The 19673-nt window shown below is 42.6% G+C and overlaps 1 protein-coding gene across 7 annotated transcripts in view; it reads left to right on the top strand.

Moving 5' to 3' along the window:
* frmpd4 (FERM and PDZ domain containing 4) overlaps positions 1-19673 on the top strand; it is a 574431-nt gene that overhangs the window by 474203 nt on the left and 80555 nt on the right. For all 7 annotated transcript variants that reach the window (XM_055644402.1, XM_055644404.1, XM_055644403.1 and 4 more), the window contains one exon: positions 8997-9042. In XM_055644402.1, coding sequence (XP_055500377.1) covers positions 8997-9042 — 46 coding nt within the window. The remainder of the gene's footprint in view (positions 1-8996; positions 9043-19673) is intronic.

Below are 19673 nucleotides of genomic sequence, written 5' to 3'. Positions count from 1 at the left end.
AGTTTACTGATTGTGTGCCTCGTTGTCACCTTCCCCCAGCAAACACTGATCTATTCTACATTTTCCTTGAACTTAGTCCCCTTTGATCTCGTTTTTCACAGCTTACTCTTCCATGTCTCTCGTTTCCCTCTCCCCTGATGCTCAGCCTGCAGAACGGTCTCGATCCGAAACGTCACCCATTCCCTCTCTCCAGAGATGCTGCCGGTCCCGCTGAGATATCCAGCATTTCGTGCCTGTCTTAGGTGTAACCCAGCATCTGCAGTTCCTTCCTACGCATCTATTGGTGTACAACCAGGTACTTTTGTAGTGCATATTCTATTTCTCAGGCTGGTGTGGGTTACATAGATCAGGAGTGGATGTAGAAGCAAATAATCCATTCAATTCAATAGGCAAACTACATGTTTACATCAGAATCAGGCTGAGCAAATATTAGAACTTACCAAACTGATTGCACTATGATCATCAAGCACTCTTCACTGTGCAAATTTTATTCTTGCTTCAAGTGTACACTTATGCAGTGTAAATAGACTGATGACACTGGAGAGAGTCTAACATTATAAAAAATTAAACGGCATGTCCCACTTGGGTGTCATTTGCGCGTCATTTACACGACAGCATGGCTTGCATTACGCGCGCATGGCGAGTGGCGTAGGCAGTGACGCGCGGCACCCCAGGATTTTGGGATTCACAAAATCTTCGCACGTCACCTGCATGACACGCAAATGACACCCAAGTGGGACAGGCCCTTTATTCTCTTTTCCATTCGGAAGCAGTAAAAGTAAAAATATTAGTGAACGTTAATACATTATTCAACCCACTCCTTAATGATTATGGAGGGATGTGAATCAACGGCACTGTCACAATATACTTTCAGCATGGCTGGCTTGAGTAAGAAGGTCATCTCAAAGCCGGCTACCAATGGTTCTGTACAAATTCATACCTGAACCAAGCACCATTCCATAGGCAATCAATTCCCGGCAACCTCTAAGTGTACGCTCCACATCTAGGGAAGCAGGCGTTCTTCTTTAGTCTAGAAATATGACCAGCCTGTGAATCAACGGCCTGTTATTTATAGCATCAGTGATTTCAATGAGTGGTTTCTGCAAATTTATTGAGGACGACTTCGGGAATTACGCAGCATAATAACAGTCCCGCATAAATATCTTTTATATTTGAGAAGACAAAATGAAGAGCTGACTTCCAGGTGGAGGCCACCAACAATTAAAAGGAGTAAAATAATGGAAATCATTTTTCTGAAGGATGATTGCTCCCGATGTTGGGGAAGTCCAGGACAAGGGGTCACAGCTTAAGGATAAGGGGGAAATCCTTTAAAACCGAGATGAGAAGAACTTTTTTCACACAGAGAGTGGTGGATCTCTGGAACTCTCTGCCACAGAGGGTAGTCGAGGCCAGTTAATTGGCTATATTTAAGAGGGAGTTAGATATGGCCCTTGTGGCTAAGGGGATCAGAGGGTATGGAGAGAAGGCAGGTACGGGATACTGAGTTGGATGATCAGCCATGATCATATTGAATGGCGGTGCAGGCTCGAAGGGCCGAATGGTCTACTCCTGCACCTAATTTCTATGTTTCTATGTTTCAACAGAGAACTTGTTGCAAAATATACTAGATAAGACTCATAATGTCAAATTAAAGCAAAGTTTGATTACCAGTTTGGTTAGAATAGCAGGGCAATAAGGCATATATGTTATCTACATTGGCAATGTGTCATGGTCGTAGAGAAATTCAGAACACGATTTCTCTGCTGAATTGAAAACACGGAGGTCTTCACGATGCAGTGGCTAGAATGTTATATGTCATAACGTCATAGGAGCAGAATTAGGCCATTCGGCCCATCAAGTCTACTCCACCATTCAATCATGGCTGATCTATTTCCCCCTTCTAACCCCATTCTCCTACCTTCTCTCCATAACCCCTGACACCCGTACGAATCAAGAGTGGAATCAAGAATTATCTATCTCTGCCTTAAAAATATCCACTGACTTGGTCACCACAGCCTTCTGCTCTAGCTCTGCAATAAGTAGCTTTCAATTTCTTGGGTTGGAGAAGCAGGTGACAGCTAAAAAATTGAGAATCAGTCCTCATGCACTGGGTAAGGTAAGGAAAGATAAGACGGTCAGCACTAAAGTTGGACAGTTTAAAGAAAGCCTGTAAATAGACACAGTATTAGACTATGAGCATGGGCTGAATGATCTGAATTGGCTCTCAGCATGATGAAGATGCAAAATAGACAAAAGAGTCATGGTCAACCCTGTGTTAATGCAAAGTGCCAAAGGATTACTCACCAACCAAAGTGTGGATGTTAATCCGAGAATTAACAAGGTAACCATGGACATCAATGTGGTGGGTGGTCAAACAACATTAAATTGTTTAGAAGTGTAAAATGTAAACTATACCAAAGGGAATCCCCATGATGGCAAATAATCAATCACTGCGCACAAGAACAGAGTTCTAGGCAGAAAGATCAGCAATGCGACATCCTTGCCAAACACCATGATGATGAGAATGAATTAGGCCAGAACTTCTGAGGTAAAAATCACTTGTTCCGTGACTTTTAAAAATGATCAATGCAAGGACAATGCTTAAGGCAGGTGATTAAGGAAGATTAATGGAGGTCACCTTTCTTACAGATAGTCTGAACATGAGCAAGAGGAAGATGGAAATGAGCAGATGGAAGAAGGTTTTTCGAGAAACCCTGACTTTGGGGATAGCTTCTGTCAGGACAGGATGTCTGATTAGTACCTGGAGAGTACAGGATCTCAGAGTATTGGCTGGCATTGAACCTGATATTAGACACAATGGTTGCACAAAATGGAGAAAATATATATATTTTTTAGCAAAAGCTTTAAGAAAATGAAAGATAACGTGATTTTAAAAACAGCTTTGTAATCAAGAAAATTGGGTTGTGAAATTGTCCCAGTGGAGATGAGGTTTGATGTTTGTTGCTTCAGAAAACCAGCGAAATGAAATAAATATAATTAGATTCAGAGGATATTTACTAACGGGGTTTTGCATTCAATTGCTCAATGCAGAGCGCAATGCGATTTATAGGATCGTCCAGGACTTGTGTACAGTTGGTAACAGAGCTCCATTCCCATATTCACGCCAGATCTTCCATCATCCATGTAAGCATGAACTAACAGGCATGCTAATAGCTAATAGGCAACTGAAAACCAATGAAGCAGCAACGGGTAGTGGATTTAGTTTAGAGAGATACAATGCAGTAAGAGGCCCTTCGGCCCACCGGGTCCGCACCAACCAGCGATCCCCGCACATTAACACATTACCCTACACACACTTGGGACAATTTACACTTATACCAAGCCAATTAACCTACAAACCTGTACGCCTTTGGAGTGTAGGAGGAATTCGACGATCTCGGAGAAAACCCACGCAGGTCACGGGGAGAACATAAAACTCCGCACAGGCAGCACCCGTAATCGGGATCGAACCCGGATCGCCGGCGCTGCAAGCGCTGTAAGGCAGCAACTCTGCCGCTGCGCCACCGTGCCGCCCGTAAACCTCATTCATGTGTCCTGACCTAATGCAATGGAAGTTTGTGGTGCCAGCCTGAAAAATGTATCGACCATTCTTGTGAATCTCCTATTTTTGTGTGGAATATTTCTCTGTTCACTTTGAAGAACATTGATATTCTTTTCACAATGGTAACACAACTCAGATTTAATCATCTAAAAGAGGCTTATTCCCAGAAGAGAAAGACTTCCTTGTTGTACAGAAATTTATGCCTAATTTTGGATGAATCTGCCATCAACGCTATTTAAATATTCTGGAATGCGTGAGGTGCTATTTTGCCTCTGCAAAATGTCAAATTAGTGGATGAGTTCTGTACCTAAAGGCCTTGGAAATGCATGGAAATGGGATAAAATCCTTGTCCTTGACCACCCATATTGAAGGAATTGCCAAGAGAGCCATGGCCACCAATGCCTCTACTTCCTTAGAAGAGTTCAGAGGTTTGGCATGTTCCCCACAACGCTCACCAACCTCAACAGATGTGCTGCGGAAAGCATTTTATCAGGATACATTGCAGCACGGTTTGGGAACAGCTCCATCCAAGACAGCAGGAAATGGGGACCAGACCACCACACAAACCAACCTCTCTTCTATTGACTCCATTTATACCTCACACTGCCTCGGCAAGACCATCAGCATAAGCAAGGACAAGTTGCACCCTACCCATTCCCTCTTATCCCCTCTCCCATCGGGCAAAAGGTACAGAGCACCTTCAGATTCCGTAACTGTTTCTTGCAGGCAACTGAACCATCCTACCAACAACTAGAGAGCAGTCCAGACCTGTCTATCTCATTGGAGACCCTCAGATTATCTCCGAACAGACTTCACTGGACTTTATCCTGCGACAAATGCTATTCTCATTATTCCCATTATCATGTATCTGTAAACTGTGGATGGTGTGATTGTAATCATGTATTGTCTTTCCACTGACTGCCTAGCGTGCAACAAACTCTTCTCACTGTATTACATGACAATACACTAATTTGGACGGAGTTGATGAGAATATAGAGAAAATAAATATGCTTATTCATCCAAATAAGTATTCTTACACACCAGTATTCTTATTTTATCCCTTACTTTTACATGACCATCTCTGTGTACATATAGCACAAAGTTAAGGAGATTAGAGCAAAAACAGGCTATTTGATCTTCAGGTCCATGTAGCTTCTTGTATTCCCTTGGGTGTCATTATATTTTTTCCACATGCAATTATATCACAGTAACCCCTGGATTGTCTCTCTAGCTATGAAATGTGTAGGTAGGAACTGCGGATGCTGGTTTAAACCAAAGCCAGACACAAAATGCTGGAGTAACTCAGCGAGACAGGCAGCATCTCTGGAGAGAAGGAATGGGTGACGTTTCGGGTCTCGTCAGAGATGCTGCCTGCCCTGCGGAGTTACTCCAGCATCTTGTGTTTATCTTCCGTCTGGCTATTTTTGGACTTCTCTCCCGGCACCAGATGAGCAACACATTCTCCCAGTAGCTGGAAGCTACATAGAACTCTGTCGTTCCCTTGTAATGTCCAACTCCCCATCATTGCTGCATTTCTATTCTGCTGTTCCAATGCCTAGACAGTCTACTGAGGTCCATTCTGGTTGACACCAACCTTCCACCACCAGACTCGCCTTCTTTCAGTTCATGTGTACCATCATGTCCTATTTTTCTCCTGAGACTGTAACCCAGCGATCTTTAGTTCATTTTAGTTTAGCGTTACAGCGCGGAAACAGGCCCTTCGGCGCACCGAGAGATCCCCACACACGTACAATATCCTACACACAGTAAGGACAATTTACAATGATGCCAGGCCAATTAGCCTGCACACCTGTATGTCTTTGGAATGCAGGAGGAAACCGGAGATCCTGGGGAAAACCCACGTGGTCACGGGGAGAACGTACAAAGTCCGTACAGACAGCACCCGACGTCAGGATGGAACCCGGGTTTCTGGTGCTGTGAGACAGCAACTCTACTGCTGCACCACCGTGCCATGTTTAATTTAATTTTCGTCTTTTAACAGTTTAGCACCATTGACTGGTGGTTATAAGCTATTTGTGTTGGCGTGGATCAGTAAAGAACGGCAGATTTTCTCCCCTGGGGGGACAAATGTAATTTCAACAGCTTTATTGTCACTTTTGCTAATATTTATCATCAGCCTAAGATGCCTGCAGCCATTCAGCACGGATCCCTTTTACAGCAAAAAATACTGTAACATCTCTTATGAGCTTTATATCATACATTCGTCACACAATACCCCACCCCTTAAGTCCATAAAATGACCCTATATCTCATTCGGAAACCTTTTGTTGAAATACCATTATTTGCAATTGTGGTATCTAGTGTAAAAATGAAGCCTATTAATAATGATACCGTACTTACATTTTGCTTCGCTGTCATGTATAATAAAACCTAAAATTAAATTAAACAGGAATATATAATTAGCCTTTCCTTTCGCAATTCAGTGTGCAGCTGATAAGAGTGCATTGTTTGCTAAAGAATTGCAAAGATTAGAAATAAATATTTTGCATTGTTCAGGAATAACAGGCAAAAAGCTGCAAATTCATGTTTAACATGATAAGCATATATCTGCTTTATGGTTAAAATATGCATCTGTACTGAAACAGCTAACAGGTATGTTATATAATGCTTAACATCCATCTACTGATGTTAATATTCATAACAATTTCTAGACTTTACAGGCTAATATTTTTTGTTATCATACTATTTGAAGGGGAAGGACAGACAATGTTCTTATGCTTGCTTGTGCCATGAATGAATTGTAGACTGATTGGCATTCACTACTAACAGTATAAATTATAGGCAAAGTGTGTAAATAGTAATGGATTTTCTTTCATCAGTTTGAAAGAATTTAATTAATTTTTTCACCATCAGGATATCAATCAATAGTTGTATTCTGGAAAAAATATGACCAAGTCCGTGATAAATAATGGTGAGATAAATAAACATTTGAGCTCTTGTTCAATATTCATATCTATTTCTTCACAGTAAGAGTATTGTTCTCATAAGCTCAACATTTTCTGATGAACCTAATCCTGGACCCATTAAATGTTGGATGGCATAGACAAAAGATACAGTACACACACACACACACACATTTTGTGGCATGGTGGCGCAGCGGTAGAGTTGCTGCCTTACAGTGCTTGCCACGCCGGAGACTCGGGTTCGATCCCGACTACGGGTGCTGTCTGTTTCACCCAAACTTAGGCATAGATTTCTGTACAACAAGGAAGTCTTTCTCTTCTGGGAATAAGCCTCTTTTAGATGATTAAATCTGAGTTGTGTTACCATTGTGCAAAGAATATCAATGTTCTTCAAAGTGAACAGGAAAATATTCCACACAAAAATAGGAGATTCATAAGAATGGTCGTTACATTTTTCAGGCTGGCACCAAAATTAGAAGCATTAGGTCAGGACACATGAATGAGGGCTACGGGCGGCACGGTGGCGCAGCGGTAGAGTTTCTGCCTTACAGCGCTAGCAGCGCAAGAGACCCGGGTTCTATCCCGACTACGGGTGCTGCTTGAGCAGAGTTTGTACGTTCTCCTCGTGAACGCGTGGGCTTTCTCCGAGATCTTCGGTTTCCTCCCACATTCCAAAGACGTATAGGTTTGTAGGTTAATTGGCTTGGTATATGTGTAAATTATCCATAGTGTGTGTAGGATAGTACTAGTATGGGGATCGCTGGGCGGCGCAGACCGGTGGGCCAAAGGGCCTCTTCCTTTAAACTAAACATGAGCCACTTGTCCATAGAGTCTGAGCCAGTAGCTTTCCTTATCCTTCAGCAACTTATTTAATATTACCCAAATTACCAGTTACTTCAGTCACTCTGTGGTAGTAAGTCCAAGCTTGTCATAAGGTCATGGGATAGTAGCAGAATTAGGCTATTCGGCCCATCAAGTCTACTCCGCCATTGAATCATGGCTAATCTATCTCTCCCTCCTAATCCCATTCTCATACCTTCTCCCCATAACCCCTGACACCCGTAATTTGTAATTCCACCAGGATAAAACATGACACCTAAAATCAAGGTTTAGTTTATTAGTTTATTATTATTAGTTTATTAACTAATTTATTAGTTTCTTAGAATGAATAAACTGCAAATGCAGGAAATAAAGTCACATAGTGATACGTCACGGAAACAGGCTTTTCAGCCCAATCATGCCAATCAAAATTCCCCATCTATACTAGTCCCACCTATCCGTCTATTACACATATCCTTCTAAACATTTCCTATTCATGTACCTGTCCAACTGTCTTTTAAATGTTGTTACAGCATCAGCCTCAATTACCTTATCTGGCGTCGTGTTCCATATACCCACCACTCTCCTTCTGAAAAAGATGCCCCCTCTTAAATCTTTTCCCTCTCACCTTAAACCCGGTTTTTGATTCCCCTACCCTGGGTAAAAGACTGTGCATGTACCCGATCTTTACCCTCATGATATTATACTCCTCCATAAGATTACCACTCAGCCTCTGAGGGCTCCAAGGAATAAGGTCTCTACAATGTTCCCCAGGGGCCTGCCATTTGTAGTGAAGGTCCTACTCTAGTTAGTCTGCAAGCACCCCGCATTTATCTGCATTAAACGCCACTAACAATTCCTCATCCCACTTGCCCAGCTGATCAAGGTCCTGGTGTCATTTTTGATAACCATCTTTGCTATCAACGATACCACACATGACACACTGATCTATAATTCCGAGGTTTATCCTTGGTGTTCTTGTTAAATAGAGGCAGAACTGTAGCCACTCTTCAGTCTTCTGGCACCTCACCCATGTCCGATGATCATCCACATATCTCAACGAGGGCTCCTGCAATTCCATCTCTGGCATCCCACTGAGTTCTCAGATAAGTCTGATCAATCTCGCCTGCAATTTCTACCCCAGATTCCAACAGAGCCCTTTCATATATCCAATATGGTCCAGTAGATATATCTACCTTCATATACCTTAGGATATCCAACACCTCCTCGACTGTAATACAGACTGTCCTCAAGACATCTCCAATAACTGTCCACATTCCCCAGTGTTTATATCTTTTTCCACAATAACAACAGAGGAGAAAGATTAGTTGTGGACCTTGCCCATCTCCTGTTGCTTCCCACAGAGATGAATGCATTGGTTTCCGAGGGTGCTGTTCACTCTCTTCTTACCCTCTTTCCCTTAATGTACATAAAATCTCGTTGTAATATTATCTGCCAGAGCTATCTCCTGCTCTCATTTTGACCTTCTGATCGAACGTAATAAAAGGGGGAATGGGATTGTGTTACAGGGGGTTGCTCTGTACCTGAGGGGCCAAATGTCCTCTATGTGCCATAGTAAATTAGTAACTGTGACTTTCCTAATGATTTGAATATGAAATCTGTGGATAACTGGCAAAATAAACAATAAACGTTAAAAAATAATTCAAAATTATGTTTCTTTTCCTTAACAGGAGCTGCAAGGAATCAATCATTCTGACAGTGGTTCAACCATATCCTGTGAGTAAGAGTTTTGTTCCTTGTCTGGTGCTTATTATTCCTGATGCTTGTCTCAAGCTGTTAATTATGCAGGAATACAGATTTATCTTTACAACCATTCATAAAAAGACCCTGTGTTTTGGGATAAACATTAATCTTTAATATTTCTCAAAGTTTATATTGGAATTTTTTCACAATTTTCATGCATGATTTGAGTCAATAATAACTAAAATGTTTACATTGATTATATAACTCCTCTCACCATTCTGGATTCCAAAGCGGTTTTATATACCATTTATTGCTCCTGTGCCATTGTAGGGAAAATTTGAGCTTACAGAATAAACTCCTTCAGGTTCAGTTTCAGTTTAGTTTATTGTCACGTGTACTGAGGTACAGTGAAAAGCTTTTGTTGTGTGCTAACCAGTCAGCGGAAAGACAATACACGATTACATTCGAGCCATTCACAGTGTACAGATACATGATAATGGAATGACGTTTAGTGCAAGATAAAGCCAGTAAACTGCGATCAAGGATAGTCCGAGGGTCATTCAGGTAGATAGTAGGCCAGCACTGCTCTCTACTTGTGGGTTGGATCAGGGTTCAATTGCCTGATAACAGCTGGGAAAAAACTGTCCCTGAATGTGTGCATTTTCACACCTATGCCGGTTGATATTGTGTTGCCTGATGGGAAAAAATATATTGTCATCGAAGGAGGGTAAGGGGACAGTGAAGATTGTTGGGCTTTCTGGTCTACATTCACTCAGGAAGTGGCCAAGTAATAGGTGCGACCCAGGTTCTTTGATTAAGCTGCTGGCCTTGCATTCTAATTGGAGGCAGCGTGAGGAAATAAATGGATGGTCATCAGTCCATGGTAGGGAGTGGTGAGAAAATGACCAAAGTATTTGCTTTGGTGATGATGACTGAGGCCGGTTGATATTGTGTTCATTTATTTGCTTAGGTAGAGGATTCCCAGTCTGGCACCCTACATTCATGGTCATAGAGTCATACAGCGTGGAAACAGACCTTTTGGCCAATCTTGCCCACAGCCGACCAACATGTCCCATATTGGATAAAGCATGTCAAAAAAACCTTGGTGACACGGGTTACGCCTGGAGAAAGCCGAGTGTTTTTTGGCAGGGGTGCTGATCATAAATTGCATAGCCCACAACCAGAGAGCAGTCCTGGGAAAAAACTACTATCTGTGTCCCATTGGTGAGCCTTGGACTGTCTTTGATAAGACTTTGCTGGCTTTATCTGGCACTAAACATTATTCCCTTATCATGTATCTGTAAATGTCTCGATTGTAATCATGTCTTTCTGCTGACTGGATAGCACGCAACGAAAATCTTTTCACTGTACGTTGGTTGGTACATGTTAATAAGCTAAACTAACTAACAACTGTCAGCGTTTAGCCCATATCCCTTTTAAACTATCCTATCCATGTACCTATCTAAATGTTTCTTAAATGTTGTGATAGTACCTGTCTCAACTAACTCCCCATTTTATACACCAACCATCCCTTGTGTAAATAACTTTCCCCTCAGCTTCCTATTCAATCTTTTCCCCCTCATCTTAAACCTATGTTTCTGGTTCTGGATTCCCCTACTCTGGGCAAAAGACTGTGCGTTTACCTGATCAATCCGCGTATTATTTTGTATACCTCTATAAGATCACCCTTCATCATCCTGTGCTACATGGTATAAAGTCCTAGCCTGCTCAACCTCACACTAATGGGCCTGTCCCACTTAGGTGATTTTTTAAGTCAACTACAGGTGACTAGTTTGTCGCCACATCTTCACCGGTGGCCGCCGGGAGTAGTCTCCTCAGTCACGCAAAAAGTCGTAGTGTCTTTCTGGTCACCGCTAAATTGTCACCATGTTGAAAGTTTTTCAGCGACAGTGGGTTTGACGCCAATGAGCGTATCTTGACCTCTCCTGATGTAGGTGCTGTCGTAGGTTGTCGCCAGGATGACGTAGGTTGTCGCCGGTTTATCGGTGACCTGCTACGACTAAGACAGTCACCGGCAGTTGACTAAAAAATCGCCAAGTGGGACAGGCCCATAGGTTTCGTAATACCCTCATAAATCTTCTCTGCACCCTTTCCAGCCTGACAACATCTTTCCTATAACATGGTGCCCATAACAGAACACAATGTTCTAAATGTGGCCTCACCAACGTCTTATATAACTGCAGCATGTCCTGCCAACTTCTATACTCAATGCTCTAACTGATGAAGGCCAATGTGCCAAAGGCCTTTTTGACCACCTTATCTACCTTTGATGCCATTTTCAACGAAATTGCTCTAAAAATGCACCACCTCATATTTCTCAGTATTAAATTCCATCAACCATTCCTCAGCCCACATGCGCACCCGATTAAGATCCTGCTGCAATTTTTGACAGCCATCTTCACTATTTAAAATACCACCCACTTTTGTGTCATCTGCAAACTTGCTAACTATGCCATCATCACCCTCTGTTTCCCTACATAAAGCCAATATTCTATCCATTCAGCTATCTTTCGTTGGATCCCATGTGATCTAACCTTCCGGAGCTGCCTACCATGCGGAATCTTGTCGAATCCCTTAATAAAATCCATACATACAACGTCTATACCTCTGCCCTCATCGACCTTTTAGGCCACATCCTCAAAAAACTCAATCAGGTTTGTGAGACACGACCTCCTACGTACAAAGCCATGTATTCAGCCCGTGTATATGCATGTATATCCTACCCCTCAGAATACTCCCGAGTAACTTTCCAACCACACATGTGAAGCCTCTGGCCTGTAGTTCATAGCCTTTTCCCTGCAGCCCTTCTTGAATAGAGGCACAACATTTATCTCGCTCCAGTCTTCTGGCAGCTCGCCTGTATTTAATGACAACTCGTAAATCTCAGCCAGGGCTCCTGCAATTTCCTCTCTAGCTTCCCACAGTGTCATCAGATATATCTAATCAGGCCCGGGAGATTTGTCTACCTTAGTCTTCTGGTACCTCACCCGTATTTAATGGCGTCTAGCAAATCTCAGACACGTCATCCCAGAAATGTCCATGAATGGTCTCTGAGGACCACATGGTCCAAGTTCTGTCACAACGTGGGCTCCAGAGGCAATATTATAATTGAGGAGAGACACAAAATGCTGGAGTAACTCAGCGGGACAGGCAGCGTCTCTGGAGAGAAGGAATGGGTGACATTTGACTGAAGTCTGAAGAAGGGTCTCGACCCGAAACGTCTCCCATTCCTTCTCTCCAGAGATGCGCACTGAGTTACTCCAGCTTTTCGTGTCTATCTTCGGTTTAAAGTTCTTTCCTACACTTATAATTGAGGAGGGCCAGTATTGCTTCACCACATCTCTCTCTCCCGTGTGAACCATTATCCAAAAAAACATATTTACAACATTGCAATTTTATTAAAAGCCATCATGCTCTTGTCCCGAAAATTTTCTTTTATTTTGTGGGAAGATGATTAAATCCTCTTCATGCTAAGGGTTCAAATGATTTACATCACTGGCACTGATACCTGCAAATGTGTGTTCTTTTTATAACATTTCATATTTAAATGCAGCCTTATGCCCCTGTCCCACTTAGGAAACCTGAACGGAAACCTCTGGGGACTTTGCGCCCCACCCAAGGTTTCTGTGCGGTTCCCGGAGGTTTTTGTCAGTCTCCCTACCTGCTTCCTCTACCTGCAACCTCCGGCAACCACCTGCAACCTCCGGGAACCGCACGGAAATCTTGGATGGGGTGCAAAGTCTCCAGAGGTTTCCGTTCAGGTTTCCTAAGTGGGACAGGGGCATGTAAGGGCCTGTCCCACTTTCTCGAGCTGCTCACAAATTCTCCCGAGTTTTCCCCTTGATTCAAACTCGGAGAATGTTCGTAACGGGTCTGTAGGAGTCTGTAGATATATCGTAGCGGCTCGTTATGTCAGACATGGGTACTCGGGCCATTAAATGTTGCAATTCTTCTCCTCCCGACTATTTTTTTATTCGTGGACATTTTTTGTCATGTTGGAAACCTGTTGCCCCGAGTACCTACAGCTGACATAACGAGCCTTTACAAAATATCTCCAGACTCCTACGCCCTCCTACAGACCCGTTACGAACATTCTCCAAGTTTGAATCAAGGGGAAAACTCGGGAGAATTCGTGAGCAGCTCGGGAAAGTGGGACAAGCCTTAACATTGCACACAGATTAGTTGCGTGGAATTGATTATTTTGCTTTCTGAAGCCTACAGAGTGTATAATCCATGCTCTGAATGAATGGGGCGCAGTATTAATGCATGTGCAAAGTCTTAAAGGCCTCAGATATTAATCTGTACTGAAAGCATCCAGAGACCTCCAAACTTATTAAACCTCTTTGGCTACAATTCATCTCCCTACCAAAACGCATACTGTAGGTAATAATGTGATGTTGTTGGGCTAATAATATAAAACCATTTAACTTGTTGGTCTGAAATTACTCCCACCGCTATTTGAAGCCTCCAATATAAATAAGTTTGTGTTTCTGCAGAGCGGCATGTTAAGTGCTTGAACATTAGTATCCAGCGGTGTAACCTACTCTCCCATTCATTCTGTCTCTTTCAAGTCATTGCACGTTATTTTCCAAGCATATGTGCCTTTAAAAATTGACTGCAACTATCAACAAATGTTTATTCATATTCTTGTGATTTTTAGTCTCTAGATTATCGCCCACGATTTCTCAATTAGTTATCATTGCCGTGGTGGCTCCGTTTTTAGAGACATTATGAAAGTCATTCATTAGATAGCAGATGGTGAGCTGTAAATTAGCCACATAACCAGCTTTCATCATTGGTGCCCTGCAGAATCTATCCCAATCTGAAGACGGCTCTTGATCCGAAACGTCACCTATTCCTTCTCTCCAGAGATGCTGCTGTCTGACCCGCTGAGTTACTCCAGCTGTTTGTGTTTACCTTGCCAGATAGAATATTAGTTCCACAAATATAAGATGTCACCTAATTTATTTTCTCTATTAGGTGTAGATAGGGAAAACTAAATATTTGTTTAAAAGTACAGATTACGTTATAATGGAGACAGGAGAAACTGCAGTTGCTGGAATCATGAGTAAAAAATAAAGGGTCTGTCCCACTTGGACATCATTTGTGCGTCACAGCACGCGACGAATGGCGCACAAAGATTTTGTACAACACAAAATCCTGGGATGCCGCGCGCGACCACGCATCACTGCCTATGTCACCACGCACCATATGCGCGTAATGCGCACCTGCGCACATCACGTGCATGTCACGATGCGCGTGTCGTGCGTTGTGATGCGTAAATTATGTCGAGTAAATTAGGCGCAAATGACGGTCAAGTGGGACAGGCCCTTTAAGAGCTGGAGGAACTCAGCAAATCAGGCAGCTTCTGCGGGGGGAATAGACTGCAGAAGGGTCATCTATCCTTAACCTCCACAGATGCTGCTTGGCCTGGTAAATTCCTGCAGCACATTATTTTTTACAGGCTAATTGGTTGTGAATGTTATAACTCCCATTAATACTGAAACAACCATATATTTTGTAATGGCGGTTGAATATAAGATGGCTAATTCACTGACAATTTGCTGATCGGTCAAAATCAGGAGAAAAGATGTTTGGGCTTCATCTGATGATTCATTGGATGAATGCCCAATAGGAACTGGTACTAAATCAATAACACACAGCATTGCATTGAGCTCTACGACATGTTGCACTGGTTTCATCGATCAAGATAGGTGATGGCTCATTCAGGATCATAAAAGGGATACAGCACAATAAACGTTCAGCCCATTCTGTACCCATAAACGCTGATCCCCATCAGCTCCATCTTGATTGCACCACTCACATGCACACCAAGGGCAATTTACAGTGGCCAATTAGCTTTTCAACACCCTTATTTGTGTAATTAAGAACATGTAAACAAAACCCATGTCGTCACAGTGACAACATGCATACTGCATCTAGACAGTAGCCAACACTAGGATTAAACCTGAGTTACTGGAGCTAAGAGACGGCCACTCTACCAGCTGTGCCATTCTGATCGTATACGTCTTTAATTCTGCTTATTGAAATGGCTAACTGATGAAATTAAAAAGTAGAATCAACTGTAACAAATGTGTGCCAAACAAATCAAGTGAACTCTACTACAGCAAAAGTAAAAATTCTCTCACAACACAAAACGAACAACAGTTTACAATGCATTTCATGAAAAACATCCCAAGATGCTACACAGGGGTTTTACCAGGAAATAAATAATATAAATGAGTCATTTTAAGAAATATGATCATTATGGTTTAATATGTCAGCAAGACAAAGGAGATAGTGAGGTAATTTAAGGGAAGGGGGAGAATTGTAATTAAAATAAAGGGGGAGATGTGATGTATATGTAAATGCCTGTGCCCCTTTAATATAAAGGGCTTTGACCCTCGTATTGAGCAGGTGACCTTGAAAGAAGTGTCCCTCCTTAGGGGCGAATAAATCATACCCACAAGATCACGCAACGTGTTCTCCGCTTGCATTTTGTGCTAGTCTCGACAAGGGCCTTACAAGGACGAGCTCAAACCTGGCAATTATGGTCTTAATATGTCAGCAAGACAAAGGTATAGAGTGATGAAACTGCAGGACGTCAATATTCAGGCACAGCTTTTTACCCCAGCTTTTCAATGACATCCTACCACAACAGAGAGATGTCCTGAAAACTTCAAATTCTTTGGAAACCCTGATGATTCAATTTATTGTCATTGTCTGGCTGTACAGTACAGAGACAACGAAATGCCTTATTTTGTATCTATCTTTCTTGAAAGGGAGACATCATGGGCGTATTTCCGTGCCCGCGCCTGCCGCCGTAGCTTTTCCATTACAGGTACAAAGGTGGGTGAACTAAGTCTTGCCCAAGGACACCATTCGACAGTATAACCACTCCAAGCACGGAAACAGGCCCGGCTACCTTCTAGTCGCCAGCCGAACTCTTAGCCCATTGTGCTATCTGTCGTCCCAATATAATCAACAACTTCTCCAGGACCATCCATATTGAAGCAATGACCAAGAAAGTACACCAACGCCTCTACTTCCTTAGAAGGCGAATTGTGGACGCAGCCCAGCCCATCACGCAACCCAACCTCCATTCCATTGACAACATTTATACCTCACTCTACCTCGACAAGGCCGGCAGCATAATCAAGGACGAGCCGCACCCTGGCCATTCCCTCTTCACCCCTCTCCCATCAGGCAAAAGGTATAGAAGTGTGAAAATGCACACCTCAATATTCAGGGGCAGCTTCTTCCCAGCTGTTATCAGGCAACTGAATCATCCTACCACAACCAGAGAGCAGTCCTGAACTACTATCTCATTGGTGACCCTCAGACAATCCTTGATCGGACTTTGCTGGCTTTACCTTGCACTAAAACGTTATTTCCTTATCATGTGTCTATACACTGTAAATGGCTCGATTGTAATCATGTACTGTATTTCCGCTGACTGGTTAGCACGCAACAAAAGCTTTTCACTGTACCTCGGTACACAAGACAATAAACTAAGCTAAACTAAACTAAACCACCATTCACTATTGGGTATGCATCTAATAAATTATTAAGGGAGGGGTAGACAAAACCATGGGTGATGAGTCGGCGTTAGATGGTGAGTTGCAGGATTTGGTGTTTAGGCAGCTAAAGTTGTGGCCACCACTGCCAGAATGAAGAGAAACGTGGATTCATAAGAGCCCAGAGTTGGAAGAGACAGTGAACTCTGATTTAGAGTGGAGAAGGATTTTACAAAGATACAAAGGGGAAGGTCCACAGAGAGAGCGGAATGAGATTTTTTAATTATTGTTGCCAGACGAGGAATTTTTGCAGATCTCCAAGTAGAGGTGTGAGCGAATAAGTCAATGTGGGCTCCAGCATCTTGGTTAGGCTGAAATTTGTGGTGGGTGAGAGGGGGAAGTTGGGCCATCTAAGTATTGATATAGTCATAACTTTAGGTAACGAAGGCAGAGGTGAGTATATCAGCAGTAAAAAAGAATGAAAGAACTAAAAGCAGAAGTAAGGCATTCAGCCCATCTTCAGCTATTCAAGAAAACGTGGCTCATCTATTACCTTGGCATATCCTTTGACTCCTAACAATCTATATCCTCTGTGTGAAGAAATTCCTCTTGTCTTTGTCCTGAATGGCTGACCCTATATTATAAGACTGTGACCCTTGATTCTACATTCCTCAACAAGGGGCAACATCATAGAAACATAGAAAAACAGATGCAGGGGTAGGCCATTCGGCCCTTTGAGCCAGCACCACCTTTCAATATGATCATGGCTGATCATCCTAAATCATTACCCCATTCCTGATTTTTCCTCATACCCCTTGATTCCTTTAGCCCTAAATCTAACTCTCTCTTGAAAACACCCAGTGAATTGGCCTCCACTGCCTTCTATGGCAGAGAATTCCACAGATCCACAACTCTCTGGGTGAAAAAGTGTTTCCTCATCTCAGCCCTATACGGCCTACCCCTCATTCTTAAACTGTGACCCCTGGTTCTGAACTCCCCCGACATCATTTCCATATCGCACATTAAAGGCAGAGCAGTGGCATAGCTGGTAGAGCTGCTACCCCACAGTGCCAAAGACCCAGATTCGATTCTGACCTTGGGTGCTGCCTATGTGGAGTTTGCACGTTACGAACAGAAACCAGATGCACACCATATCCTAGGTGGGGTCTTACCTGGACCGTATAATTGCACTACTCTTTAGTTTTGTACCCTCGTGTAACGAAGGCTAACATACTGCTTGCCTTCCTGATTGCTCTCTGCACCTCCTTTCAGTCACTTGTTAGCAAGAACGACAAAACCCGTTTAAACACCAACACCTTTCAATTCCTCACCATTAAAAAAAAATTAAACCATTGTATCTTTCTGCAACAGTAACAACCTTGCTTTTACCTCATTACATTGCATCCGCCGTAGTTCACCCATTCTCTCATATCCCTTGAGCATCCTGCTCGCAACCCACACAGCCACCCAGTTTATTGTCATTAGCAAACCAGACTGAGTCAGGGAACAAACAGGCAATGTTTCATGGCATTGAATTTGTCATTATATTTACTATTGTATCTATCATTATCATGTATACTGTGTACTCTGTGCGTTTCATGCGTACAAGAAATTTCATTGCACCCTGGTGCATATGGCAATAAACTAACTAGTCAATGGCACAGCGCTGGATGACGTTCTTTATAGCAAATAAGACAATAGATCAGGTGCTTATATGAGGGTGTTAAATATGTTAAGTCTATTCTTAATTTGTGATCATGTTCACCTTAGAGCATTGTAAAGAAGATTAAGTTATGCCATTCTTAAAATAAAATTTTAATACTGCAATATTGCCTTCATTATTAATTCTGGGTTCTTTATTGGATAAGTATGTCTCTTGCAATGTCGGAACTGATTTATTCAGATAGGTTCGTTATTTCAGATGAAATTGTCAGTCGCACAAGCTGGTCACATTGCGGTTACATCCGTTTGGTGCTGGCTGGGTATCTAAAATGAGGAGGTGGTGTAGAGTAGATGTCACTGCCAATGGTAAACATTGCAAAGATGACAATCGCACGAACGTGAAAATGTTGCAAAACAGCCAATGCGAAAAGGCGAGGCTGAAATTAGAAGGAATGCCAAAAGGAGAATTTAGCTAATTCTACGCTAATTGGTAAGCATCAGCGAGTGATAGTTCAGAGGTGGAAGGATGATTTGAAGACATGAATGATAACACTGTCTTCAAATATAATAGCCTGCCGGGTATTTAATTTCCATCGCAGATTTTAAATTATTCTTCCCTTTCTCTTGCAGAACAATAGAACCAACATTTTGTAAATTGTCAGCATAAAACAAACCTGTAGATTAAGCGTGTAGGAAGAAACTGCAGATGCTGGTTTACACCGAAGATAGACACAAAATGCTGGAGTAACTCAGCGGGACAGGCAGCATCTCTGGATAGAATGAGTGGATGACCTTTTGGGTTCAGACTGCATCAGTGGAGAGGGAATTACAGAGATAAGGTCATAAGGTTAAGAAATAGGAGTAGAATTAGGCCATTCGGCCCATCAAGTCTACTCCGCCATGGCTGATCTATTTCTCCCTCCCAACCCCATTCTCTTGCCTTCTCCCCCTAACCTCTGACATGTGTACTAATCAAGAATATATCTATCTCTGCCTTAAAAAAGATAAGGAAGTGTAAAACAGATGAAGATTAAAGGGGCTGTCCCACTTGGGCGACCTAATCTGCGAGTTCTGGCAGATTTGCCCTCAACTCATACTCGCAGCATGGTCGACACGAGGTCATAGGAGGTCTTCCTAACTCTCCTTCATGCTCGAGAGTGGTCTCCACGTACTCGAGGCCTCAACTAAGTCACGCCGGTTTTTTCAATATGTTAAAAAATGCCCGCGAGTAAAAAAGGTCGCCATGGAAAAAATCGATACTTTTTTTACTCGTAGGTTTAGTCGTAGTAAGTCGGTATGATAGTCGTAAGTAATCGAGGGTAGTCGATAGTAGTCGTAGATAGCCTTCATCGTTTTCTAAGGGATGTCGAAAGGAGGTCGAAGGAGATCGAAGGAGGTCGTCTTCCCTCTCCACTATTCGGTGTCCAATTTTCCCGAAGTTAGTCGTAGCTAGTCGTAACTAGT

Source organism: Leucoraja erinacea, chromosome 13 (assembly GCF_028641065.1).
Source record: "Leucoraja erinacea ecotype New England chromosome 13, Leri_hhj_1, whole genome shotgun sequence".
Taxonomy (NCBI): Eukaryota; Metazoa; Chordata; class Chondrichthyes; order Rajiformes; family Rajidae; genus Leucoraja; species Leucoraja erinaceus.
The sequence above is the reverse complement of the archived record's forward strand: the minus strand, read 5'-3'. Positions and strand labels throughout refer to the sequence as shown.